Here is a 27,901-nt window from a genome sequence, read left to right on the forward strand (position 1 = left end):
CAGTGTTGACTTTGTTGTAACAAACAAGACAAAAATCTCAAACAAAAAGATTACTTTCTGTCAAGCTTTTATTTTTACATGCTCTTCAGATTGCATGGTTAAACACATTTCTGTTTGCTTCTTATACATCTGGATAAAAACAATACATACAGTATATGATGTTGCTAATTTCATCAACGTTTAAACAATGTAAATATAAATGAAACTATAAATGTTGCCACATAACAAATCTGTACCACAGTGGAAATAAAGTAAAGGAATTGTGATTTATTTTGACATCAGTTATATCAGTGCAGTAATTTAAATGTGACCCGGCATGTAAAACACAGCTTATTATTTTCTGCATAAAATTATCAATTAGACATCAAAGGAAATCTTGTTAAGAAAGATTTTAGATATGTCAAAGATTAAAATCAATGTGAAATCAATAAGTGAAATCAAACTTTGTTGCTCATAATCTCATAATTAGATTATGAGACTTTATCCTGAATTTCACAGGCATGGTCACATATTTTAAAACTTTTATATATGAATGTATATGCATGAGGATATAATTTAATAGAGAGTTAAGAAGGAATCATGTGGCTGCATTTTGTTTTAAAGAATATAAAGTCTTATTTTTTGCTATTAGGGCTAAACTGTAAACCTTCTTACTTTCTTTGACTTCTGTTATTTAGGTAAGAAAACATCCACACAACCCATAAGATGATGCTCATCACACAAAACGAGGGTGTAGTGATGATAAGAAAGAGAGCAAGATCACACTAAACTCACCATCAAACTAAACCTATAAGAAATGTAAAAGGTGTCAATAGGTCTTTGTTGTCTCTCATGTGATTTTTTTTTACTGTTTTTCTTTGTCTAGGATTCTTTTCTTAGCGATACAACCAATACTGTCTAAATTAATAAACTAACCTTAAATTTAATGACCAAGAAAACAACCAATCTCACCATAAAAAAATACAGTATTTACAAAATCAACATAAAGGGATAGTTTCCTGAATAATGACAATTACCCCATGATATACTCACCTTCAAGCCATCTGAGATACATTATGACCAGTGGCGGCGCTTGACTTCTTTTTAACTCTTTCGCCGCCAGCGTTTTAAAAAAAGTTGCCAGCCAGCCCCAGCGTTTTTCATGATTTTCACAAAAGTTTAATGTTTTCCAGAAATTTTTCTTCTTTAAATATATAAACATACAATATGCCAAATGAAAGAACATATACCCTCTGCTTTCAAACAAAACACCTTTCATCCTACCTTCAGTAGTTCTTTTGTAATCAGCTTTTATAGGTTTCTGCAAAAACACCACATTTTGAGCAAAAAGCAGAGATAATTCCATTTTTGTGATGGACTTTTCATAGAGAAACCATTCAGAGTGATCTTTAAAACAGACACAGACATGCAGCCACTTCCGGGTTTAAAACGTTGCGGAAGGGCACCACCTGGTGGATAATAGCGGTATTGCGTAAAGCCGGAAATACTCGTCATTGGCAGGGAATGGAAGTAAACAAGGCATGAGATTTTGGGGCTCAAAAAGTGGCATCCATCGTTAAAAGAAGTAATCCACACGGCTCCAATGGTTTAATCACCACCTACTTTGTTGACGTGGCTCCTATACTCTTTGAAAAGAGTACCACTCCAACAGTGGATGGTGATGCTTGCCACCATTAAACAAAGAAAAATATTATTGAAGTTCTGTAAGTGCACCTTGGCTGTAGCAGAAGCTAGGTATTATAGTTTTTAAAGTTTTAAACCTTGATTTTTTTCTTACAAAATCATTACCTCTGTAAAAGAAGCAATTGTATCCTGAATTTCTTGAGGGTGAATAAATTATGTGGTAATTTTTTATATTCTGTGAACTATTCCTATAAAGAGAGCTGCAGGGATAACATATTTTTATAGGAGATTAGCTTTACATGGGTTCTCTCCACATAGGCTTTGGATTGCAACAAAAACGAATGCATGTGATTAACGAAGGGTTATGATATTAAAATGTTTTGTCTATCAAGATAATCTTACTAAATGAACAAACTTTTGACTTTTGAAGTTCATCAGATTTCACTCTGTAATTATAAAAGCTCTCTCATGTGTCTTATTAATACTGCTTCATAGGATGATCGCTCCACTCGGGGAGATGAGAGATCTTCTGTTCAGTGTTGGGCTCAATCGGCCAACCCCAGGCTTTGAAGAAGGATGAAAGATTCATTTTCACAATCTTAGAGAAGGTCTCAGCATACAGATTCATCTTGCCTGGGTTGTTATTGGGCACCCCAGTCATGTCATGATAGGCAGCAAAAACCTTCTTGAAAGCATCCCAGCCAAATTTACCTTGAAGCTTAAAGAATATATACAATTATGAATTAAGTGATGATAAAATTCATTTATCATTTGTTTTATTTTCTTATTTTCATTTATTTTCTAAATAATAAAAGTTTATTAATGCGGCAATACATACATTTCATTGTTAAAAATAAAAATCTGTTATTGAACAATTACACAAAAAGTGTTCAAAACTTCTTGTATATAACCCCCGTTACCTAAAGTAAAGAACAGAGATGTCATGTCAATGGCCAACAAATTAGAAACTAATATGAGAGACCAATCTGCTTCAACTAGAAAGAGCCAATGAATATTGGCATGCAGTTTTTGCATCTGCTGGCCATGCCCTGCCGGGGAGTATAAATAGGCAGTAGGTGCATTGCATATTCAGGTTTTTGCTGAGGAGTCGAGCCAAAGAAGACCTGCCACCCAGCAGTACAATAATTGTGGCAAGGGGTTTTGACGTCTCCGTTCCCTGCCTTCAGGGAACGATGGTTACATCAGTAAGCAAAACGATCTCTTTCAGTAGGTCACGTCCATGTCATGTTGATGACAGACAAATTGGGAATTTCTTATAGCTCCCTGTGTAAGCCACCTGGCCTCTTGCTTTTAGAGTAGCCAAGACAGGGCCTAATGCAGAGAAGGTCGTTTACTAAGATAACACTGGTAAGCGCATCCATTCTGGAAGTAAATGTAATGCTGCAGAAGTCATTTAAGGAGGTTTTTCAGTGGGATGATTCATATGAAAATGTCTGAGTTTTACTGCATATCAAAGTCTTTGGGGTGGCTTCAATGAGGCTGCACCACAGAGGGATGGCAAGGGGAGGCTCAGGCTCAGGGCTGTGCAGTGGAAAAATACACATATGGGTATCCCAATATGTAACTTCTGACATTGATCTAGCTCAGACTCAAGCCAGGGCTCTCTGTGCTTCTACCTGTTTAAGATGAGAACAGGGGAGGATACCGGCTCAACACGGAGGCTACAGAACCTAGCAAAACTAGTGTTAGGTGTCGCCCAGTCTGCTGCTCTACAAATGTCTCTTAGCAAGGCGTCGCGCCCAGTGCTCGGGAGGAAGCAACACTTCTGGTAGAGTGTGCACGCAAACTGAGCAGACATGGTATGCCCTGTGCTTGTTAAACCAGGGCAATAGGTCCCTATCCAGTGAGACATCCGCTGACATACTGTATGACTTTTGAAGTCTAAATACATCTACCAAAAATAAAAAGCTAGCCTTAGGCTATAAACAAACTACACCATGTTCACTAGACTCAATGTCATCACCACCAAACTTCACACAATCTTTTAAAACATGTTCCTTGATAAGGAAATACTCTGTGGATAAATTTATTTGGGGAATTGTGCTTTTTTGTGATGCCATTTAAACACTCTGGCAACGTCTAGTCTAACTCAGCTAAATTCTAACTCAGCTCCGGGTTTTGGCTTATAAAAAATGTCATACATGCAGCTCTCTATTAACCCGTATCAATCTACTACTACACCTCAATTTCATCAGATTTTACACTGTAATTTCTAAAGCTCTCTCAGGTGTCTTATTCATACTGCTTCATAGGATGATCGCTCTAGCGTAGACAGTGCTCGCACTAAAGTGACATTGTGCACTTCCTGCCTGGGTAGGCCACTTAGAACCTTTGTGTCCCGTCCCGTCCAGGGACTACAGGGAGTGACCATGGGAGTTGTAGTTTCATATTGGTGTATTACGAATTGTTTAATATTTCACATGACTTTAAGGAAACTACAATAAAAAAATTATACTCAACCCATCAAAGAGGCTAGTGGGACTGGCTGTTTCCCCCGCCACAGCTGAGATCTACCCGCATTTGGTGGGTGTTAATGTCCAGCCCTGATTACCAGAATGCAAAAAAAAAAACATGTTTTACCATTATGCAGTCTGTTCCTACCTGCAAATATGTCTCCAATGATGTCCAAATGGTCAATATTTCAAATCCCTGCCACCTTTGGCATAATCTCTGGTGCGATCCTGGCGTTTTTTTTAGGATCATGGCTGTGTGAGCAGTAGCCCTATTGACACCAAGCACCTCCTCATTCACATACACTGACCACAGGTTGCAGGTGCCCTCAGTTGTGTGTGGAGGAAACTCCCAAACTTCACGCTGCTGGTTATGACCAAGCTCATGTATAACTCCCCACAAACCACTTTTATGGGCTTCCTTTGGATTCATCAGTTCTGGGGCAGAGACAGAGTGCATCATGATGGGATATCCAGAATGCATAAAGCCTGAGCGAGAAAAGGGTGGATGTTGTAATGTGTTTAATAAAATACTATGAATGGAATTTACCCAAAACTTCCCACAATGTCTTTGTTAGAACACAGAAGAAGATTACATGTTTTATGGTTAGACAGATTCAATACAATGACAGTAAATTAATGAGTCAGAAAAGAATGTAAGCAAAAAGTGGGTGTGGCTTGCTTTTCATTTTCCAAATACCATGATAGTATTCGATAAAAACCTTAATATTGCTGCATGTTTACAATTTAATTATGGTGGTTGTAATGATACTTTATTATTTCATCTTGCATTGACATCTTATGTCAATTATACAAGCAGAAGTTTGTAAATAGTCATGCGCTTCTGGATGTAGCCCAAGTAAGCAAGAAAGGTGTCCTGATTTCATGTGTAAATTAATTGAGTTTAAGGTTCTTTTCCTGAATACGCACACAGGACAAGTTCTGAATTATATTTTTTTGCTACCAATATTAAGCTTTAAATGGAGTCATGGAGCCACCTCACTGGATATTCAATAAATTGTTTTCTGTAGAAAGAAGTCAAATTGGAATCATGTCATGTGAGAGTACCTAAATGATGTCAGCATGCTCTTTTTGGGTGAGTATTTAATAGCATCTCATACCGCAAGAGATCTGAACATCTGCAACGAATCGCTCCTTGCGGCGGAACTTATGAGGTATTGCTGCCAGGTCAGCTATGCCTCTCATTATTGAATCCCAAAGTTTCGCCACCTCATCAGGACGATCCAGATTCCGTATCACACTTGACTCTAATGTGATGACGATGTTCTCAAACTCAAGCTCCGCCCAGGGGGCCGGGGCCTGACGGATCCCACGGACCCAGTCGGCTACACTGGTCTTTCCTGAAGGGACAAAGCCAGTTAGTTTTCCAAACTTTACTACACTATTTTACTTGGTTTTGAAACATATTTTACTGATATACATCATATGAATATAAAACATAAGTTTCAAAATCTCACTGTGATGTTCATTTTGATTATTGATTTAATATTCTTACCAGACTTGAAGGGCCCTATTTTAACGATCTGAAACGCAAGTGCGAAGCGCAACACGCAAGTGAGTTTGTGGGCGGATCTTGGGCGCTGTTGCTATTTTCCCGGCGTGAGAAATAACTCTTGCGTCGGGCGCAAATCAATAAGAGGTTGGTCTGAAGTAGGTTCATTATTTATAGGTGTGGTTTGGGCGTAACGTCAAATAAACCAATCAGAACACTATCCAACATTCCCTTTAAGTGCAAGGGCGCAAGTTCCATGGCGGGTTGCTATTATTATGACGGATTTACCAGGCGCACGCCAGGAGCGGTTTACAGCCGAGGAGACCGACATTCTTGTAAGAGCAGTCAAAGACATTGAAGTTGTTTTGTATGGGGATAGGAGAAACCCGCCCAAATCAGCGTATGTTAAACAGGCGTGAGAGGAAATAGCCACAGTCTCATCAGCTGGCATTCCCATCGTTGCGCAAAGCGCTACAATGATGTCAGGAGACGGGGAATCCCAAGCTTGCCAGCATAAATCGGGCACGCCGTGTAACGGGACGTGGATCTGCCTCCACCCTCAGCGCTGAAAGGGTTTGGGGGCTTTGAAATCGGACTCAAGAAACGCAGGCAAGGTCCAACCCCAAAGTACTCTTACAAATCAAGTTCATATACATTAAGGTTTCTTATGAAAACATTTTAATTATTATTTACATAAAATAAACGTAATACAGCCACACAACAAACTTATGAAAATATTTTAATCGTTATTTGCATGAGAATTTTTTAACGCAGCCACACAAACTATCACCACAATGCTCACCACTATGATTCCCCTTATCTCGTGTATTAATATTTTTAAGTGTAACAATTTATGATTTGCAAAAATAACTGTTGCATCTGTGTAGATTAGATGCAAAGTGTATGCGCGTTGTGCACGCTATACATTATGGTCAAGCATGCGCCCTTAAAATAGCATAATGAACAACGCGCAACGCGCCACTGACTTTAAACTTTTTTTTCTGGTCAGTGGCGCAATTGTTTTTTGAAACTGCAAAATAGCATCAGGGATGGTTTGCGCCGGAACACGCCTCTTTTTTGCGCTGAACCGCCCAGGGAGCGCAAGTTCATTCCCTAGTTTGCTGACGTGCGTCTGTGACGGGAAAAACCCGCTGTGCGCCGGTGCAAAATACAAAATGATACATGCGTCACTGACAAAGTCAATTGCGCTGGGTGCAAGATAGAGCCCGAAATATGGAGCCTGAACTGCAGTCTGCACCACAATTTCCACCCCATCTACTTTGGTTTTGGGAGGTGCAACTAGGTAGATGAGCCCTCCCCATAGATTACAGATCTGGACCGTTTTTTTGTTCAAGGGGAATCGCTCATGGACCACAGGAGCACGTTTCAAAACATCTGCAGCCGAAATGTTATCTGTCTGGCAACCGATCTGGACCTACAGACAGGAAACATGCATTCATCATCCTATTAATGTGTGATTAAGTGTCTAATACAAGTTAGTAAAATTGGCAATATATGGCGTAGGACTGGACACTTGAGGGTATAAATTTTATCACCTTCCAGTTTTTCCCAGTGAGCTCTGGGGGTATTACAACCTGTGTCCTCATACCAGGAGAAAGATACAAGCCTGTGCTTATCCATTCTTCAGAGCCTAAAACAACAAGTGATGTGTTGTTTAATATACTCTTGTGTGTAACAGGTTAATTCCTACGGAAGCGTATTGCATTCACTTGAGTAAAAAAAATCGACTCTGTTTTTCTGAATTAACCTGTTAATTATCTCAGAATTACGAGATAATTTTTCATGAAAAAAAAGTTTTTGCTCTGTTTTTCTGAATTAACGTGTTAATTATCTCAGAATTACGAGATAATTTTTCATGAAAAAAAAAGTTTTTGCTCTGTTTTTCTGAATTAACGTGTTAATTATCTCAGAATTCCGAGATAATTTTTCATGAAAAAAAAGTTTTTGTTCTGTTTTTCTGAATTAACGTGTTAATTATCTCAGAATTACGAGATAATTTTTCATGAAAAAAAAAAGTTTTTGCTCTGTTTTTCTGAATTAACGTGTTAATTATCTCAGAATTACGAGATAATTTTTCATGAAAAAAAAGTTTTTGCTCTGTTTTTCTGAATTAACGTGTTAATTATCTCAGAATTCCGAGATAATTTTTCATGAAAAAAAAGTTTTTGCTCTGTTTTTCTGAATTAACGAGATCCCTCAAAATCCTGCCAGAAGCTCTCACCTGTAACGTCAGGCCACAGTTGCTGATGCTGCCTGACTACGACCACCACCACCAACAACAACAACAACAGTGCCAGGCATACATGGTTGCAGTGCAGGTAAGATAGCTAAGTTATTAGTTACATGTTTATGCCAAATTATGTCTGCTAACTGTTCGCTTGCCTACTTGTAAAACGAGGTTAGAATAGCTGTTTATAAACATGTAGCGCTAATGTTACGGGCATATTTTTACTATGTTATTTTAAGTTACACCAACCGCAGTTGGTAAACAAACTTATGTAATGTTATGCTAATATCTGTACCGTTAGTCAGCAAAAGGATCCTTAACTTTTAAGGTCGAAGGGATAATTACGTGTGATTTTTTTTGGAGGAATACTGTATTACGTTAACCACCTTCCTTTCAGTTTGTCGGCTAGGATAAGTAAACCACGCTATTTGCCGTAACTGTAGTGCTTAATTTGTAAATAAAGAGGTCCTCGAACACAGAGAGGCTTCTGTCAGTGGTAGGAAAAAAGTCACGTAGAAATCACCAGTGCATGCATGCAGCACATTGGACATCGCGATATTACATAACAGTAAACGAAACTTTCTGACCTTTGCCAGTTTAAGAGCCCAGCAGGGATACTATTTCGATTACGTTTTGCACGGATGTTTAGGTTGAATATATTCTTACATTGCTTCGGTTTCTTTAGTTCTGCCCACTCTTTTGTTTTGTGACTATGCATATGTGTCCTGTAATTGTTTTATTTGTTGAAATTTTTCTAAACTGTGTACTTGATGCATTTAATAATTTGAAAACAAAGCTAGCTTTTTGAAGCTTTCCAAAGCAAGTTATATATTTTTCAGAAACTAGATTCCGGTTGTGCAGTGAATCACAGATACATGAGTACATATACACTGTCAGAAAAAAGGTACAAAACTGTACATTTTTTGTCACTGGGGTGGTACCCCAAGGTACCGTTTTGTACCTTTACAGGTACATAAACATAATACAATGTTGTACCTATTGGGGTACATTACTGTTTCTTAAGGATCCATTGTGTACCTTTAAATGTACAGTTAACTGTTTTGTACCCCTAAAATTTAACTGGTACAAAATTGTTCCTTAAGGTACAGAATAGGTCCTTGGAGTATATTATTGTATCCCATAAAGGTACAAAAAGTTACCTTTTAGGGTACCACCCCAGCAGAGGCGTCATGCCCATTCAAACTGAGGGGGCAGCTGCCCCCTTGGTTTTTTTGAGCCAATGGATTTTGCATCCAACCTCAAAATCAAATAAGCGTCCATTAATCTGTTATTTGACTTTTAATCTGTTTAATATGCACAATATTATACATTCTGTGCTGCATCCTTGTCACTTTTCGGAGATTTTCGCCGTTTTGATAGTGTTTTCATCATGTTACATTACTTTTATTCTGGCGGCAGCTGGCGCTGCAGTCAGAGCGCAGTCGCAGACGTCATCAGCGTCTGGCCGCGCTCACGAGCTCTCTGCTGTTGCTGGCTTGCTGCTGCATTTGGCTATCTGAGGAATTAAAACGTGTTAGAAACGCTCACAACATTTCCAAACCCCAGTACGGTAATGTGCAGTTAACCTTCTCTGTGTAGAACATGTCTGGTTTTAAATGACCTTCTCAACGTTATTTTAGTAGAGATTCATCTTCTTGGCACAACGCCAAAGTTCACCAGAGTTCACGCGGGCGCGGAATCTCACATGCTTACATGAGGTAAAATTTAATGCAAAAATTTAATCCGTTCCTCTAATAATTTTATCTAAACATATTTTTTAAAATCATTATTGAACATTAAACTCAATCACGTGGCTATAGCTTATGTCATTTTCGTTGTTTATATACTTCATGGATTTAAAATTGCATTAATTTTATATGATAATGTAGTTGTTGTGCAAAATGCATTAATGACACAATTAAACAAGCCATTAAGACTTAAATAAAAGAAACATGCCGTTTCAGATGTAAATATGATGCAAATGTGTCATTATTCCGATTGAATATTTGATATTAAAGTTAGTCATCAATCTTATTTTGGACGTTTTTACATGAAAGCGGGGGTTTTCAGATTGTTAGAAATGTAAGTGCCATGGAAAAGACTGAAAGCTCTATAATATTTCGTTTGATGTCTGTGTATGCACAAATTTCTGTGAGCTGTTGACACTGTGCCCCCTTAAAAAAAATTGGTGCATGACGCCCCTGCACCCCAGCGACAGAAAAAGGAACAACATTGTACCTTTTTTCTGACAGTGTAGCCTGTGTTCAACACTATGAACAATACTGTTCTTGAGTCTAGCCTTCTCTACGATTTGAGTAATGTTACTGTGAAATGTGAGCACTTTCAAATGCTTAAGACAATTTAACTTCCAAGTGACAAGAAAGGTCTATAGTTGCCTACCTATACAGTTGATACATGAAACATCCATTTTTAGCAACGTTATCACACTCTGGCCTTTATCAATGTTCTCGTAAAAAATGCTGAAATACATTTTTGAGATATTTAAAGCAATTACACTTTTGAGGGTACAGTCCTAAATCTGTTTTTATTTGTGGTGCAACACATATTTGTCATGATAAGTGAGTATTTCATGATATGTGTATATACCTAGTCTAACCACTAGATGTCAGTAGTAACGCACTTACCGGTATATGTTAATACTGCATGAGGGAGACGAGTTGTCGTGTTGTTGTGGTCTAGAGTTGCACCATGTGCGCATCGTTCTGAAATAAAGATATGTTTGTCATACAACGTTTATTTGATTAAAGAACAAACATTACATGGTACCAGGAGTGGTAAGAAGTTCAGTTAGTCGTCATCTATAAAAATGGAAAGTGTAAAACCGCCTGACGCTGTGAACTGGACTGGAAATATCGATTGTGAATGGCGTACGTTTAAGCAACGATTTACACTGTATTTGCAAGCAGTGGGTCTGGATGATAAGTCGGATGCAAGAAAGATTGCTTTATTGCTTACCGTCGCGGGACCGCAATCGATCGAGGTATTCAACACGCTCGTGTTTGATCGAGCAGAAGATAAAGGAAACTTCGAGAAAGTGATTGAGAAGTTTGATTCACACTGCTCACCGAAAAAGAACGAGACATTTGAGAGGTATGTTTTTCGTTCACGTCTGCAACTTCAAGGAGAGACTTTTGACAACTTCTTAATCGATCTCAAATTGAAAGCAAAGACATGTAACTTTGGATTGCTGCATGATTCAATGGTCCGGGACCAAATAGTGTTCGGCATAAATGATCAGAAAATGAGGGAGAGACTGTTGAGAGAAACTGAGCTTACATTAACTGACGCAGTGCGGATATGCCATGCCAGTGAAGTGGCGCAGCATCATGCTAAAACGTTTAGTGAGAATGCTAAGACAAGCGGACATGAAAGTTCGTCAGTAGCTGCGGTGACAGAGAAAGTTAAAAAACAAAGCTCATCAAAATGGAGACAGCAAAATGAAAAAGAAATGTATAATTGCAAGAGATGTGGCAAAAGACACAGACCAAAGCAGTGCCCTGCTTATGGCAAAGCCTGTGCTAAATGTGGAGGACAGAATCACTTTGCGAAGCAGTGCATTACAAAAAGTAGGCAAAGTCGAAGTGAACGAGTCCATACAGTGGAAGAAACTGCTCTTAGTGATACATTCTTTGTGGGCATGGTAGAACAGGCTGAAGTTAACAGTCTTGAGAAGGATAAGTGGACTGTGGCTGTGGAAATAAATGGAGCAACAGTAACACTGAAACTAGACACAGGAGCCAAAGCCAATTTGATCTCTGAAAGGGATATAAGAAAAATGAAAAGCAAGCCACATATTAAACCAAACGCTGTGCAACTCAAAGCTTACAATGGACAGAGCATTGAAACAAGAGGAACATGCAAATTCAAGGTAAAAGTGAAAGATAAAGAACAACACCTCGTGTTCGTAGTCGTTCCAGATGGACATGACTCAGTGCTGGGAGACAAGGCATGTGAAGACTTAGGCCTAGTTAAAAGAGTATACAACATAAAACATGCCAACACACAGAACAGTGTAGAAAGTATAGTAAAACAGTTTCCTGACATCTTTGAGGGGTTCGGAGCGCTTCCATTCACCTATAAGATACAACTTAAAGAGGATGCAAAGCCAGTGGTCCATGCTCCGAGACGGGTACCAGCCCCGCTACGTGATAAGTTGAAACAGGAACTGGAAAGGATGACAGCCATGGGAGTTATAAAGAAAGTGGAACAGCCGACGGAATGGGTGAACTCCATGGTTTGTGTGAGAAAAGCAAACGGAGAACTACGAGTGTGTATGGACCCAAAAGACCTGAACGCCAACATACAGAGAGAACACTATCAGATCCCGACTCGGGAAGAAATTATCAGTGAGATGGGAGGTGCAAAGTTTTTTACAAAGCTGGATGCATCTCAGGGCTTTTGGCAGGTAAAATTACATGAAGATAGCACACACTACTGCACATTCAACACGCCCTTTGGCAGATACTCCTTCTTGAGGATGCCCTTTGGGATTTCTTCAGCACCTGAAGTGTTTCACAAAGCCATGGAGCACATAATTGAAGGCATACAAGGAGTTCGTGTTTATGTGGATGATGTCATATTGTGGGGATCCACAATTGAACAGCACAATGAGAGGCTCACAGAAGTTTTGCAGCGAGTACAGAAATATGGTCTGAGACTGAATAAACAAAAATGTCAGTTTGGAGTAAATGAAGTCACATTTCTAGGAGACAAGCTGTCAGCAGGTGGTGTACAACCTGACAAAAGTAAAATAGAAGCAATACTCAATATGCCCAGACCTACAGACAAAAAGGCAGTGTTAAGAGTGATGGGAATGATTAACTTTATCGGGAAGTTTATACCAAACCTGTCTTCGAAAACGGTGTACATGAGAGAACTGCTACATGACAAGTGTGAGTTCAAGTGGACGAACAACCATGAACAAGAGTGGGGACGTCTGAAGACACTCTTGACGACAAAGCCGGTGCTTACATTCTTTGAGCCATCTAAGAGGACAAAGATTTCAACAGACGCATCTAAGGATGGCCTGGGAGCCGTGCTGCTCCAGGAAGAAGGAAAACACTGGAGACCAGTTGCATATGCATCGAGAACTATGACTCAAGCTGAGTGTCGTTACGCTCAGATCGAAAAGGAGTGCCTTGGACTGGTGTATGGCGTGGAGAAATTTCACAGTTATGTTTACGGACTTCCAAAGTTTGTGGCGGAGACAGATCACAAGCCACTAATAGCCATCATCAAGAAGAATTTGAGTGAAATGTCACCGAGAATCCAACGGCTAATGATGAAGCTCCAGCGATATGATTTTGAGTTAATATACACGCCTGGAAAGTACATAGTGCTGGCGGATGCCCTCTCCAGAGCTACCTCAGACAATGAGACACATCGCAAGAGCTCTACAGAAGCTGAAGTGACTCTTCATGTGAATATGATTTACAGTGCTCTTCCAGTGACCGATGCAAAGTCACAACAGATTGCAGCTGAAACAGCAAAAGACAGAGAGCTGCAGATGGTCATCAAACTACTGAATGAAGGATGGAAAAAGGAAGCATGTTCGCTGTACTACAATATAAGGACAGAGTTGAGTATGGTAAAAGGTCTCCTGCTGAGAAAGAATAGAATAGTGATACCTCATTCACTGAGAACAGAAATGCTGAAAAGATTGCATGAGGGACATCTGGGAGCAGAAAAATGCAAAAGGAGAGCCAGGACAGCCTTATATTGGCCAGGAATAAATGCTGACATTGACAGAATGGTTTCAAACTGTGATACCTGCTTAAGTCATCGAGCAAAACAGCAAAAAGAACCAATGATCATCACTGACATGCCAAGTGAGCCGTGGCAGAAAATTGGAACAGATTTGTTTTTCCTAGATGGAAAGAACTATCTACTAGTTGTGGACTACCTGTCTAACTATCCGGAGATGGCTCTGCTTCCAAACACATCTACTGCCAGTGTAATCACACACATGAAATCGATCTTTGCAAGGCACGGGATCCCTCAGGTTGTCTGTAGTGACAATGGTCCGTGTTATAGTAGCAAAGCATTCCAGGAATTTGCAGTGGAGTATGATTTCGAACATGTGACATCGAGCCCGCTATATCCACAATCTAACGGGAAAGCGGAGAAGGGAGTGCATATAGTTAAAATGCTACTGAAAAAAGCAGCGAGCAGCAAGTCTGACCTGTATCTAGCATTGTTAAATTACCGTGCTTCACCACTGGAACATGGTTTATCTCCAGCTGAGATGCTAATGGGAAGGAAATTACGTACTACCCTGCCTTACCTGACACAGCCACAGAGAAACAAAGGTTTGCAAAAGAAACAAATGCAACTGAAAAAGAGACAGAAAATAAACTATGACAGGACCTCCAGGAGTCTTGAACCTCTTGCTAACAATGACACTGTAAGACTTGAGGATTGCAATACCTGGCATAGAAAAGCCACAGTCCTTGAGGAGATTTATCCAAGATCTTACACTGTAAAAACAGAGGATGGTCAAATCCTGAGGAGAAATAGGAGAAGTTTGCTGAAAACACAAGAAACAGTGCCAAGGGATACATCACCTGTAGAATCTGAAACAGAATCAGTTATAGACAATACAGAACAGAAAAAGGAAACACACATACCTGAATTGAGAAGATCCAAACGCACAGTTAAACCACCTGAGAGACTTGATCTGTAAAAGATGCATTAGTAAAGTGATCAGACATTTAAGTATTTACAATGCCAAAGAGAGTATTAACAATTGAATGTTAATTGTGAGATGTTTTACATAAAGTATATAATGTTTATGTTGTCACATAATATGTTCTGTTCAGTAAGTGTGTAAGAATTGAAATGCAGTAATGTTGAAACCTTAAATCTAAAAAAAAAAAAGGAGATGTCATGATAAGTGAGTATTTCATGATATGTGTATATACCTAGTCTAACCACTAGATGTCAGTAGTAACGCACTTACCGGTATATGTTAATACTGCATGAGGGAGACGAGTTGTCGTGTTGTTGTGGTCTAGAGTTGCACCATGTGCGCATCGTTCTGAAATAAAGATATGTTTGTCATACAACGTTTATTTGATTAAAGAACAAACATTACAATATTTACATAAATGCTGCCTTTTTTCAACATTTGTTCAGGGCCAGCTATGGCTACGTCTTCAAATAACCCCCTCCCACAAGATGATGGTCTGTGGATGTTTCTTCAGAGCCGAGGGATTTCTGAGGAAAATATTCAGAAATTGCAGCAAGACCATGTAGGTGACAGCACATTCATTCCTGCAATATATTATTTTTAAAGGGATAGTTCACTTTAAAATGAAAATTCTGTCATCATTTACTCATCCTCATGTTGTTAAAGCTGTATGAATTTCTTTTTTCTGATGAACACAAAAGAAGATATTTTAAGGAATGGTGGTAAACACACAGCAGATTGACTTCCAATGACTTCCATAGTAGGAAAAATATTTTGGAAGTATTGTGATAAATGATGAAGAAAAGGTTTTGATAAATGATGGTAAGGACACATATGATGGTCCCCATTAAATTTCATCATATTTTTTATTCCTACAATGGAAGTCAATGGTCACTATCTGCTGTGTGTTTACCATCATTTCTTAAAATATCTTCTTTTGTGTTCATCAGAAAAAAGAAATTCATACAGGTTAAGAACAACATAAGGATGAGTAAATGATGACTATTTATTTTAAAGTGAACTATCCCTTTAATTGTTTTACATTTTACTGAATCTCAGCAGATTATACAAGTAATCATCATAAATTGTAATCCCTATCACAGTTAGTGCCAATGCTTCTGATTTCTTTTTTATGCCAAGCGCACCTGCCTCTCCCAACAATGCATTCATGTCTTCCCTATTCTAGCCCTGTAAAATAAGGTTTATAGGTATCTTTAGGAGTCAATTCACCTCTATATTTTGGTCTCTACCCTGCATAAACAAGTAACAGTATAGTTGTGCAGTAGCATCACCATTATACATCCTGGCAATGTGCTGACTTTTATGTTTATATAAATTAAATAAATAAATACACAAAATAAAATATTATGCCCTTACAATTACTGCTTTCCATTTTGTTGTGATTTGATATTGTTTTAAACGTATGGAGTAATGTTTAGATGCCAGCACAGGCCTTGATTGGGAGCTGAAGTAGGGAATCAATATGGAATAGCAATATTATGGAGTACATAATAGCAGTAATATATGGGAGAAGTGTTTTTCTTGTAATTGATGTAAATGGTTATATGAGTAAAGAGGAATACATGAAAGTAATCAGTCCCTGTCTAAGTTTGATGTCAAGGATTTTCACTGTTAATACACTGTATTTTCGGCATCATGTCACTCAAACTTTATTGTTATGGTTACAACCATTTTTAGACAGCAGTTTTTGTTTTAAATTACTTCACATTTTAGCTCCTTTTTATTCCCATGCAGAAAAAAAAACAAGCAAGTGAAGAAAAATAGAAATAACTTGCTGATTTGTAGCTACTGCTAAGAAATTAATTACCACTCATATGGAAATATAGCTATCTCCTAGATTTAAGATAACCAATACGTCTTACTGTATTGCTTTGTTTTTTATTACAGATTGACAGCTCGGTAGTTGGAGAAATGGATGATGCCACTTTGAGTGTGTCACAAGCCAGGGGCTGGCTGCTAGTGTTTAAGCCACGCCCCTTCTAAACTTCCACCTCGACGAGGTCCCCAAAACCAACCCAATGACCAGACAACAACGAGTACAGGTAAGTATAAAAATATTCTTTATTTAGTTAAATAGTTAAAATATACGGGGACTTGGGGAAAGGGGAATTAAAACTAAAATCAGGATCTGCCCTCCAGGGGGCCACGGCCAAATGAATGACAGAGGGTAGGGGGGGGGTTTGCGTCGGAGAACTGGCTCCCGCCTCTGGTTCCCTCTGCCCGTGGCGCGCTCCTCTACCTTCCTGGAGGCAGAATAAATCACAATGAGTGTTGGTATGGACTTTTCCTGTCAGTGTACCTTCATACAGCGCACGGCGGTTCGCCGCCTATTTCCCACAGCTCCTTGCTCGTTGACTCACTCTCCTTCCCTTTTCTCTCTCTCTCCACAGACTCCAGCTGGGACACGAGGACACAGTGAATCGATTTCGAGGGTTTCTCTCACCTCCGCGCTGGTTACAGCTCCCGGGTAGGTATGGCTCTCTTCACAGCTCAGTATCTCGGCACTCACGCTGACTCTCTTTCTCTCCACGGACGACTGCTGGGATACAGGGACACAGTGAATCGATTTCCAGGTTTTCTCTCACCTCTGCGCTGCTTACAGCTTCTGGGTAGGTATGGCTCTCTTCACAGCTCAATATTTCGGCACTCACGCTGGCTCTCTTTTTCTCCACAGACGACTGCTGGGATACAGGGACACAGTGAATCGATTTCAAGGTTTTCTCTCACCTCTGCGCTGCTTACAGCTTCTGGGTAGGTATGGCTCTCGTCACAGCTCAATATTTCGGCACTCACGCTGGCTCTCTTTTTCTCCACAGACGACTGCTGGGATACAGGGACACAGTGAATCGATTTCAAGGTTTTCTCTCACCTCTGCGCTGCTTACAGCTTCTGGGTAGGTATGGCTCTCTTCACAGCTCAATATTTCGGCACTCACGCTGGCTCTCTTTCTCTCCACAGACGACTGCTGGGATACAGGGACACAGTGAATCGATTTCAAGGTTTTCTCTCACCTCTGCGCTGCTTACAGCTTCTGAGTAGGTATGGCTCTCTTCACAGCTCAGTATCTCAACGTTCACGCTGGCTCTCTTTCTCTCCACAGACGACTGCTGGGATACAGGGACACAGTGACACAGTGAATCGGCTTCAAGGTTTTCTCTCACCTCTAAACTGGTTGCAGCTTCTGGGTAGTAGGGCTCGCTGCCCAGCTCTCACGACTCACTCACTTTCCTGTCAAATCAGCAGACATAACAGGTTATATGGTAACTTACAGGGTGGCGGGCTTACGCTGGCTGGCTATGCAATGCGTCGATTGGACAGTGGTTTGCAATGGGACGCCGGGGACCAAGACCCTCTCGGCGAACTCGTTTGTTGACAGAGGGGCGAGAACGTCACGCCGGCACACCGGGTCGAGCGCTGCCCTTTCCTCGAGACCCGTTGGTCGATCGAAACTGGACCGGGGCGCCCTTTCGTCGAGACCTCGGGCCGGCGGATCTCGTTCGCCTCTACTCTGTGGTGATGAAAAAGACACAGGTAAGGTAACAACAGTAGATGTAATACTCACGCACACCGCCAATCGCACAGTTCTTCACCGCCACTCTGTGATACTGTTGGACTGAAACACACTACAGCATTATCGTACAGATGTTCTCTAGCGCCGTTTTTCCTCTTCGTCGTCCCGGGACGAGTGACTGGAGGCGGGGTTACGTCAGACAAGACACAGCACTCTCACTGCAATACACAGCATTACACAACACCACTTCAAGTGAAAATTTCTACATCCGAAAACTCACCCATCACGCTCAGTGCACACAATAGACACCCGCCTTCTTCCACTTCGCTCTGGGCGAGAATAGGGAGATAGTAGACGGCCTAGTATTTATTTGTTGTCGTCACTGTAGCTGCTTCCACACAAGAACCCTTCGGCTCACCCACCACGCTGGTACAGGGGTAGGGCCACTCACTCTCTCTTGAGAACACTCAAAACGATGTATAGGTCAAATACATACAAAACACCTACTTCAAGGGATTTGATTACTCACAATTACTGTCTTCCTTCGTCCTAGGTTGACTTCACGCTGTAATAACTCCCAATGCATAAACAGGGCATTTTCCAGCCACCAACACCACTTTTCCACAGGTGTATACTCACAACAGTAAGTTTTCTGCTCCCTTCGTTTCTCTCATCCAACGTCAGTATCCGTCTAGTATTCCACCTATAAGGTCGTCGATATCCTCATTAGTGTAGATCTATGATCCAAACGAGAGAGAGAGAGAGCAATACAGCGATCCAAATAGCGTATCCGGCGAGCCCAACTCGGCGCTACGATACACATCAACACACAGCGGATAACATTCTCCTCAAACTGTGGTTTAAATTGTTCTTAAATACTCTCCTGGTGTTGCTCTCGTCCAATCACCCGGCGCTCCTCCTAATAACTCCCAGCTGTGTGTAATTTGGTTGATTTCAGCGTTCGCGACGCTACCGGATGTCAGGTGTTTTCTCTTACCGGTCCGGGCGGAAACATCCGGGCGGAACCAAACTTTCCCAACTTTTGGTTCCGCCTAAAAGATCGTCACTCCTGTGACATCTGCTTACATTCCAGCATATGGTGATAGGATTGCTACAAGGCGTTTCTGTATGGAAAAACAGAGAAAAGGTGGTAATGATCTAAAAAGACAGTCCTTATTTGAAAAACTTAGAAGAAAGATGGGCACATTGACAAGCAATAAAGACACAGATCAAGATTCTGAGGAGGAGCATTCTATGCAGCCAAAAAAGATACATCTGAGAAATAACAAAAGGGCCGTGAAGATGACAAGGAAAATAGAACTAGGATGGATACATGACAAGAAACAAGTGAGAAAACGCAATGGTGGAGGAACCAGAGTTCTTGATATTTCCAAGACAGCCACAAAAACAGAAATTCTATCACAAGCTAAAAAGCTATTTTTCCCCAATGAGAAATCGAGAAAGGGAAAGTGGGAAGAGTTCAGTCACAACATTGCTGACTTTCAGGAAGCATACCTTGATGAGGGTGTTAGTGTGGGAGAGCTCTATGAGACACATAAATTAGGGATTTTAAGATTTTACTTATTCACAAAGCACCTGACAAATGGAGATGAAGTGTTCACAGAGATGAAAGCAGGAACTGATGATGAACAGACAGATGCAGCGAGGCTAAATGAGCGACAGAAAAACACAACAGAAGATAATGAGCAGCCGACACAAAAAACACATGACAGTGAACAGCAGACACACACTGTGGAAGTTCTTGTCTCTACTGATGAGATTGTTGATCTTTCATCTTTGTGTGATACATCAGAGGTCATTTTTGGCCCTTTGCAAGGTGGACCATTTTTAGAAGATCTTGATGACACAATCTTACATGAGCCTATAGAAGAGGCACAGATAAACATCAACGCCTACAGCTCAACTCCTGTCCATTCTGACACAGTGCCTGCTGGCCCATTAAGTCCTACTAATGAACTTTTGCATGTGACAGTGGAACTCCACAGAGTCAATCTATTGGAGGAACTGATTGCCCAATTCAAGGATGAGGCGATGATGTCCTCCTCTGTGAAATACAGCTTCATTCATGAAATGGGTGCAGATGCTGATGGTGTGTCCAGGGATGTATATGCTGCCTTCTGGACAGAGTTTTTAGACTGTGCAGCAGAGGGTGCAGATGTGAGGGTGCCATCATTATCACCAAAATGGCAAGAGGAAGAATGGAAATCTGTTGGTAGGATAATGGTCAAGGGATTAAAGGACCATGGATATTTTCCTTCTCGTCTGGCTCAAGCCTTTACAGCAACAATCACATTTGGTGAACACACTGTCTCACCTGATTTATTGTTTGACTCACTAATGTTGTATCTTAGTCAGTCTGAGCGTGATCTCTTGTCCACTGCTTTGCAAGACGCTCTTGTTGGTGATGATGAAGATGAGCTTCTTGATCTTATGGATCGCATGGGAGTAAGAACAGTACCAACACAAGAGAACTCGAAAGCTGTGCTTCTCCAAGTGGCCCACAAGCAAATTATCCAGCAACCAAAATATGCACTGGATAACATTGCAGCAGTCGCAGGACCAACTCTCAGGGAGTTCTTCCCCAGTGTGCTGGATATACAGAAGATGTATGAGGATCTTAAACCATCAACCCGAAAGGTATTAAAGTTGATCACAGCCTCTCCAGCTACTTCAGCAGAGAACCAAAGTTTGCAATATTTACATCAGTACATTAGGGGATTGGATGAGATAGGCCTCCGGAAGATGTTGAGATTCGTGACCGGGTCTGATGTCATCTGCGTTAAAAACATTCAAGTCATATTTACCCCTTTGGAAGGGTTATCAAGGCGGCCTATTGCACATACTTGTGGCCCAACTTTAGAGCTGCCATCAACTTACAACAGCTATCCTGACCTCCGAGCTGAAATGGAGGCTATACTGTCCAGCAACGTCTATACAATGGAAATTGCATAGAAGTGTCTCAGTCACTCACATGTACACACTCTTCTCTCTTCCCCAGTTATAGCCTTATCAGTGCCATCTGTTTACTTTTAGATAGTGTGTGAATGTGAGACAGAGCACATAGGGGAAGTAATTAACTCAGGTGCATTTATTTTTTATTTTATGTTTTTCAGTTTCAGTTTTATCCAGAATGTCATTACCAAAGTTACTGTAGAAACATGTTTACTGGCTAATGAACATTTTGTTAATGGACTCCAAATGAAACATTTACACACTGTAACAAACTTACAATAATCAAATTGATTTATTGATAATGATACAGGACCATTCAACTGCCAATTACGTTGCCCTGTTTGCATGTTAAATCTTAATATTGGCACTTGGCAGTGTTTGCAAATCTGTTCTAACATACAGCACTGTTCTGCTTTTTACAAATAAAAGCACAGGTTTCTCTCTTGTTTTCTACAGATGTTTTCAAACAAATCGGCTCTTCACTGCAGATAACACACATGGATCTTGTCTCACACAGTACAATTTTTGACAACTCCACTGCAGTTCCTGCATTCACCAGCACTCTTTAGATAACATATTTAAACTGTCATCTCTACATTACCAAATAGGCCTATTTCCTACATACACAGTAAATTACACTGGGGAGAAAAAATGGTGCACTGCACTGGTTTAGCATGTATTTATATGATGCCAAATAATTGTGTAAAAAAGTGCTTTATGTGCAGCCCAGAGACACATGATAACAAGATACAATAATATGTTTGATTTAAAGGTGCAGTGTGCAAATTTTAGCGGCATCTAGTGGTGAGGTTGAGAATTGCAACCAACGGCTCAGTCCACTGCTCACTTCTTGCTTTTGAAACACATAGAGAAGCTATGGTAGCCCCCATCGGACAAATATGTCATCGTTGGAGACAACTTAGTAAAAAAAATTGTCCGTTAAGGGCTTCTGTAGAAACATGGCTGAACAAAATGGCGGCTTCCATGTAAGGAGACCCTCTGTGTATGTATATAAAAACATCTCATTCTAAGGCAATAAACAAATAACGGTTCATTATGAAAGGTCTTTATACACCCCATGATCATTTAGTTTTGTATATTATTTTGCATTTCTGTCAAGAGATCCTTCTAAAAATTACACACTGCACCTTTAAAGGCCATTCAAACATCATGTAGGTTGCCCTGTTACAATGAGCCCAATGTGTGTCAGACCACATCTGGTGATAAAAAATAGTTCCACCATAAGGACAAATGTGCCACTTTTGATCATGGCAACATGTGATACCTTTCATTTGCAGGTACAGGATTGTTACAGTTCTGTGGTTGAGAAGTACTTTTAACATAATGATTAAAAAAAAGAGATGATAGGGAGCTCAGTTGGGAGAAGTCAATTATGAAAGAATTGTCTATTATTGATTGCTTAAACACAGATCTTCTGTCAAACATTTACAGTGAATATCATGGTATATAACCTTTTCTGTTCAAACTGCAATTCTGTTGTTTTTTTTGGCTATGAGTGGGTTGCTCACATTCAGTCATTTGATCCAGTAGCACAACTTGTGATTATTAAATTTGGGTGCGTATGTAAGCACGTAAGAACATGTAAAGATCAATGGCTTACTCTGCAGAGGTTGGTGGATGAAGACTGTTTTCTGCCATGGCAAGGCAACAAATGTCAAACACTGTATTATCACAGGGATATGGTCCTCTCTCACGACATTCCTCCCTACAAGCCTGTATCTTCTGTTGGGATACCTCTTTAAGGTACTCCCTAGCACCAAAAAGTTGGGGTAGAGTGTACATCATCACTGGACGTCCACTTGGAGACACAGCATTTCTGGATGGGCGAATTCTGTGAGTGTTCCAGAGGTGAACAACATCTTGCAGTTCTCTCTAAATATAAAGAAAAAGAGTGGGAAAGAAAGAAAATATGGTCCAGTATGTTACAGTAGAGCCATTTCTCAAACAGTTTCATGCATGTTAAATTCTATATTTGAAAACAATAAATCTCTGTATGTTAAGATTTGTGTTATATGACCAGGGTCAGATAAGTCCTCCCTCTCTCACATACTGTGTCCCACTAATGCAGAGAAATAAATTTCTTTCATCAAAATGTACATAAAAGTACCAGAATGAAATGAATAATAGGCTACTCATAGTGCTGTAAATTTTCCTTATCAGTGTTTTACTATTATGATGTTTTTGGTTTAATATTAGATAGCAGTTTGTGCAACATCCATAACAGGATTAAAGGGATAGTTCACTTTAAAATGAAAATTATGTCATCATTTACTCATCTTCATGCTGTTCTAAACCTGTATGAATTTCTTTTTTCTGATGAACACAAAAGAAGATATTTTAAGGAATGATGGTAAACACACAGCAGTAAGTGACTTCCATGGTAGGAAAAAATATTTTGGAAGTATTGTGATAAATGATGAAGAAAATGTTTTGATAAATGATGATAAGCACAGAGTTGACAGTACTCATTAAATTCCATCATATTTTTTTATTCCTACTATGGAAGTCAATGGTCACTTACTGCTGTGTGTTTACCATCATTTCTCAAAATATCTTCTTATTTGTTCATCAGAAAAAAGAAATTCATACAGGTGTACAACAAAATGAAGATGAGTAAATGATGACATAATTTTCATTTTAAAGTGAACTATCCCTTTAATATGACAGCTGCATAATGTTTGTGTTGAATTTGATTGTAGATGTAGGCTGCTGCAAATTCTAACAACTTATACTGAGATCCACATATCTATTAAAAAGTCAATTATATGTAGGAAAAATTGTGATCTACAAATTAATTTAATAATCTAATAAAATAACTAATGGTTATCGCCAATTTGCTTCTGTTATGGAACAGAAACAGTTAGACCTACGAATTGACATACAGTAATTATGCTGCATGTCACAACATGGCATATTGACAAAATCTATAGCTGGATAATGTTAATAAGCACATTTCTTACCTCTATTATTTCAAGACATGTGAACTGTATTAGACTTTTGTCTAGGAAGTCACCGGAGAAGTCGTCAGAATCTTTAAGATCTTGAAATAGGTTGATCCAGAACTGTGCATGCTGCTTCCTCAAAAATGCTCTATCCGTTGGTTATGATTGCTTGAGCCATACAAATAGCAATTTCTCGAAAAGTTGTCCGTATGATCATGTCTCATGAACATCTGCATCTGTTCCATGTAACAGTTCTCTGTACCTAAGTCTGAGCGAATTCGGGTGGCTGTCCCATTCCTGGATAACACCGCATCAATAAAGTATCCAGCGATGACCTTGGGATCACTACTTGTAGAGTATGCATGTAGCCATATCATCATTCGTGAAAACCCGTCGATTGCGCCATTGATGCAGATCCCATATGGTTTGAGTTTATCATAAGAATCAACATGCCATAAAAAGTTCGGGCCTGGATTATGATACAAACGTCGCCGAAGACGATTCCGGCGCCACGGATGCACTCCATGGGGATCCAGTATTTTCAACAATTGCCTGATTGTCTCTTGTGTCACCACGTAGCCAGCCTGAATGCATTTCAGATGCATCATTTTATATCCGTGAAGCATACCATATTGGTTTAACTGATCCTGGAGAAACATAGCAATGTCAAGCAGATCAGAATGTTCTTTTTGTCTGAACAGGCGCAAAGTCTTGAGGTGTCTGCGCAAAGTTGACACACTAATAACAATACCATTTATATTACTTAAAGACAGCAGTATCTCCCAATGTCTCAAACCCAAAGTAAAATAAAACCGGATTAAATTTGAAAGGCGGGACATGTTTACTTCCATGCAATCCAGCTAAAATAGAGCTCCTTGCAGGATTTTGAGTGATCTCGTTATTTCAGAAAAACAGAGCAAAATATATTTTTCCATGAAAAATTATCTCGTAATTTTGAGATAATTAACTCGTTAATTCAGAAAAACAGAGCAAAAACTTTTTTTTTTTCATGAAAAATTATCTCGTAATTCTGAGATAATTAACACGTTAATTCAGAAAAACAGAGCAAAAACTTTTTTCCCTGAAAAATTATCTCGTAATTCTGAGATAATTAACACGTTAATTCAGAAAAACAGAGTCGATTTTTTTTACTCAAGTGAATGCAATACGCTTCCGTAAATTCCTGCTACTTGGTAACTTCAACAAAGGAATAACATTTTACCCTACATTTAAAAGAAAAACTTTCATACCACCAGTGTTGGCGCTGATACAAACTCTTGCATTAGTCACAGTGGGCAGGGCAGGTCTTTCCTTAATGATGTATGGCAGGAGGGCATCAGGGTTAGCCATGGTTTTGTACAACTCAGTCCCGATCTGGAGCATCAGGTAATCTTTGGGAGTTTCAATAGGGCACGTACTACACACCTGTGGAACACCAATCTTCTTCACCATTTCAGTAAGAAGACTTACCATTGATTTATTAGAAGCACAGTCATGTGTACGCATACAAAGGTAGCTTGCACAATCATTGCCAAGTTGTTTCAAGCAGCCCTCTTCATTAGGAGTAAGTTTTTGCCCCTTGGTTAAGTGCTTCCCAAAGTATCTCAGTCCATTACGAAAGTGGTTCACCTGATTGATTTCTGGGGCTTTGCATAATTCTCCGTTCACAGTGCTGTCCAAAATACTCAGTCCAATTGTGTTAAGAATGCGATTTCCTGGGTATTCAGTCACTACATTGCAGTCAGGGTTTATCTTGGCCCAATTCCAGGCATGACCTCCGATCAGAAGGCCACTACCTTCAGCAACAAAATTTTGGATATTTTCACATTGGGCATCACTGTAGGAAGTGCAGACGTGGACGCTGAGATCTTCTCTGAAATTAGTTAACTGGCAGTTCAGACCAGATTTGGTCAGTATCTTTTGGGCTCCAGTGAGACTTGGTATGATGCCAATTACGCCTTTACGCCCCTCGTCTAGCCAGTTAATAGCATTAATCAGGAAGGTGGACAGAGATTCTCGGCCCAGGAAGCCTTCATGGGTTACCACAATTACCCGTCCTTGTCCATAGTACGCGCCCGCAATGAATGTTTGTCCAGCTGGAGTGACTGCAATAGTAAAAGCGAATGGTCCATGCACCATCAGCTCAGATGCCAACGAACCTTGGATGTCAAACTGAGGCACACCTTTAAGCAGGAATTCTAGGTCCTTTTTAAAATCCTTGACGATTCTAAAAAAATCAAATAAAATTGTTACGAGAAATAGTTTGAAAAATTGTGTTTTTGAAAATAGGTATGTCAAAGCTAAAATTTCTGCTGAACTTACGATACAGCAAGCCAACTAGAAGGGATATTTGAAGAAACGGGTAATACGCCACGTTCTCCTGGGTATTCCGTAAAGTAAATTCCTGCGACGCTGCACACCTTGTTTCCAGGGAAGTTCAGAAAAACATTCTCTTGCGGATGAGCCTTAGCCCAGCTCCATGCTTGGCCAGCAATAATCAATCCACCACCAGCTTTGACAAAAGCAATCAAATTCTTTGCACAATCATCAACGCTGTAAGCATCTGTGATATATACAGCCAATCCCTCACAGAAATCTCCAAGTTTGGTGCTGATAGACAAATTGCGCAAGTTATCAGCTACTAAACCTAAATTCTTCTTAATCCCTACAATTTTAGCATCACTGGTACATTGCATGAGCCACATTAGGGCATTCTTTATTAGACCGGGAAAACGGCTTAGGTAGCCTTCATGTCCCAACACCACTACACGTCCCTGACCGTAACGAGATGCAGCAATCAGAACTTGACCTCTTGGATTCATGGCAAGTGGAAAGGCAGAACCGATCAGCACAAGATCACTAGGCACCGCATTTCCTTGGAGGTCAAGCTCCTTCAGACCAGACATGATGGTGCAGTAGCCATTTTCACACGCCATGATGCTTCAGTTATCTTTAGTTGGTCAAAAATACTTTTTCACTCTTAGTTTTCCAGATCCTGAGTTCTTGCAATGGCCCAGGCTGAATTTTCTATATAAAGACAGAAAATATTTTATATACAGAATTAATATAATTTTTATTAAATATGCAGTATAAAAACTGAATCCAGGCTCAGTAATGTGTCTAAATGAAGTTTGGTTCCAAAACGCTATAAATACATTTGGACTGATTCGGGTAAAATTTATTTTTATACCAAGAAAGTGACAAGATGAAAACCACTATTTTTTTTTACAAACTTTCACATAGCATCTTTATAATAACATTAAAAATTCTAATCCATAAATTGATTTTTAAAGATTTATTATAAAAACTGATTATTTTTTCTGCAAAAAAGTTATTTTTTCAAAATGCTATAAATCTATTTAATCAATATATAAATGTGCATTCATCTTTGCCATGTTATATTCATTTAGGTAACTAGTGGTATACATTGATTAAAAAACTAAACATTAATGGCATTAATCAAAACACTTGTCATAATAAGAACACTGCCATTGCTTCAGTCATCATTGGGACGTCGTCTCTAAACTTTTTTGACAGGGATTAAAATAATGAAAAGTGTTAGCATGACAGAAGCTTGATGCTGTCGGTAGAACAAGCAACAGCCAACATTTTTCTTTCGCCCGAGTGCCTCTCACGTAAATTATCTGATTTTGATGGCTTACATTTCTTCCCTGCCACAGAAAGCCACCACAGTTTTATCAATGCCATCAAAATTACTATTTTGTTTTTGTTTGTTTGTTGATCACGAAGTACAAAGTAGATGAGGAAAACTAGGATTCTGTTTCTATATAAAGCGTTGCCATCAGGGCCAGATTAACACTTTGTTATACCCTGGGCAACAATATTCAAGGGCCCCATCATCATGACTC

General features: G+C 39.7%; 1 protein-coding gene and 1 long non-coding RNA gene across 2 annotated transcripts; one reads left to right on the forward strand and one right to left on the reverse strand.

Moving 5' to 3' along the window:
- Window positions 1-1,999: 1,999 nt before the first annotated feature.
- LOC135771329 (TRPM8 channel-associated factor homolog) lies at window positions 2,000-26,972 on the reverse strand. Its single transcript, XM_065281529.1, has 7 exons — window positions 26,355-26,972; window positions 25,283-26,259; window positions 7,164-7,258; window positions 6,838-7,042; window positions 5,216-5,464; window positions 4,246-4,583; window positions 2,000-2,341 (listed from the first exon to the last, which is right to left on the reverse strand). Exons 1-7 carry the CDS (start codon window positions 26,966-26,968, stop codon window positions 2,102-2,104), a joined length of 2,718 nt encoding a protein of 905 aa, XP_065137601.1. The 5' UTR covers window positions 26,969-26,972; the 3' UTR covers window positions 2,000-2,101.
- LOC135771330 (uncharacterized) lies at window positions 7,743-16,507 on the forward strand. Its single transcript, XR_010542887.2, has 3 exons — window positions 7,743-7,946; window positions 15,011-15,126; window positions 16,473-16,507. It is a non-coding gene; the product is annotated as an uncharacterized lncRNA (long non-coding RNA).
- Window positions 26,973-27,901: the final 929 nt, after the last annotated feature.

The sequence above is a fragment of the Paramisgurnus dabryanus genome, chromosome 8 (assembly GCF_030506205.2).
Source record: "Paramisgurnus dabryanus chromosome 8, PD_genome_1.1, whole genome shotgun sequence".
NCBI classification, from domain to species: domain Eukaryota; kingdom Metazoa; phylum Chordata; class Actinopteri; order Cypriniformes; family Cobitidae; genus Paramisgurnus; species Paramisgurnus dabryanus.

Excerpts from the sequence above, each read along its gene's own strand:
- LOC135771329 (XM_065281529.1), bottom strand. The coding sequence starts at position 26,968 with ATGGCGTGTGAAAATGGCTACTGCACCATCATGTCTGGTCTGAAGGAG. Across the intron at positions 7,259-25,282 it reads TATCAGCGCCAACACTGGTG|GCTCTGAAGAATGGATAAGC; the intron begins GTATGAAAGTTT and ends TTGTTGTTTTAG. Across the intron at positions 4,584-5,215 it reads AGATGTTCAGATCTCTTGCG|GCTTTATGCATTCTGGATAT; the intron begins GTATGAGATGCT and ends TTTCTCGCTCAG.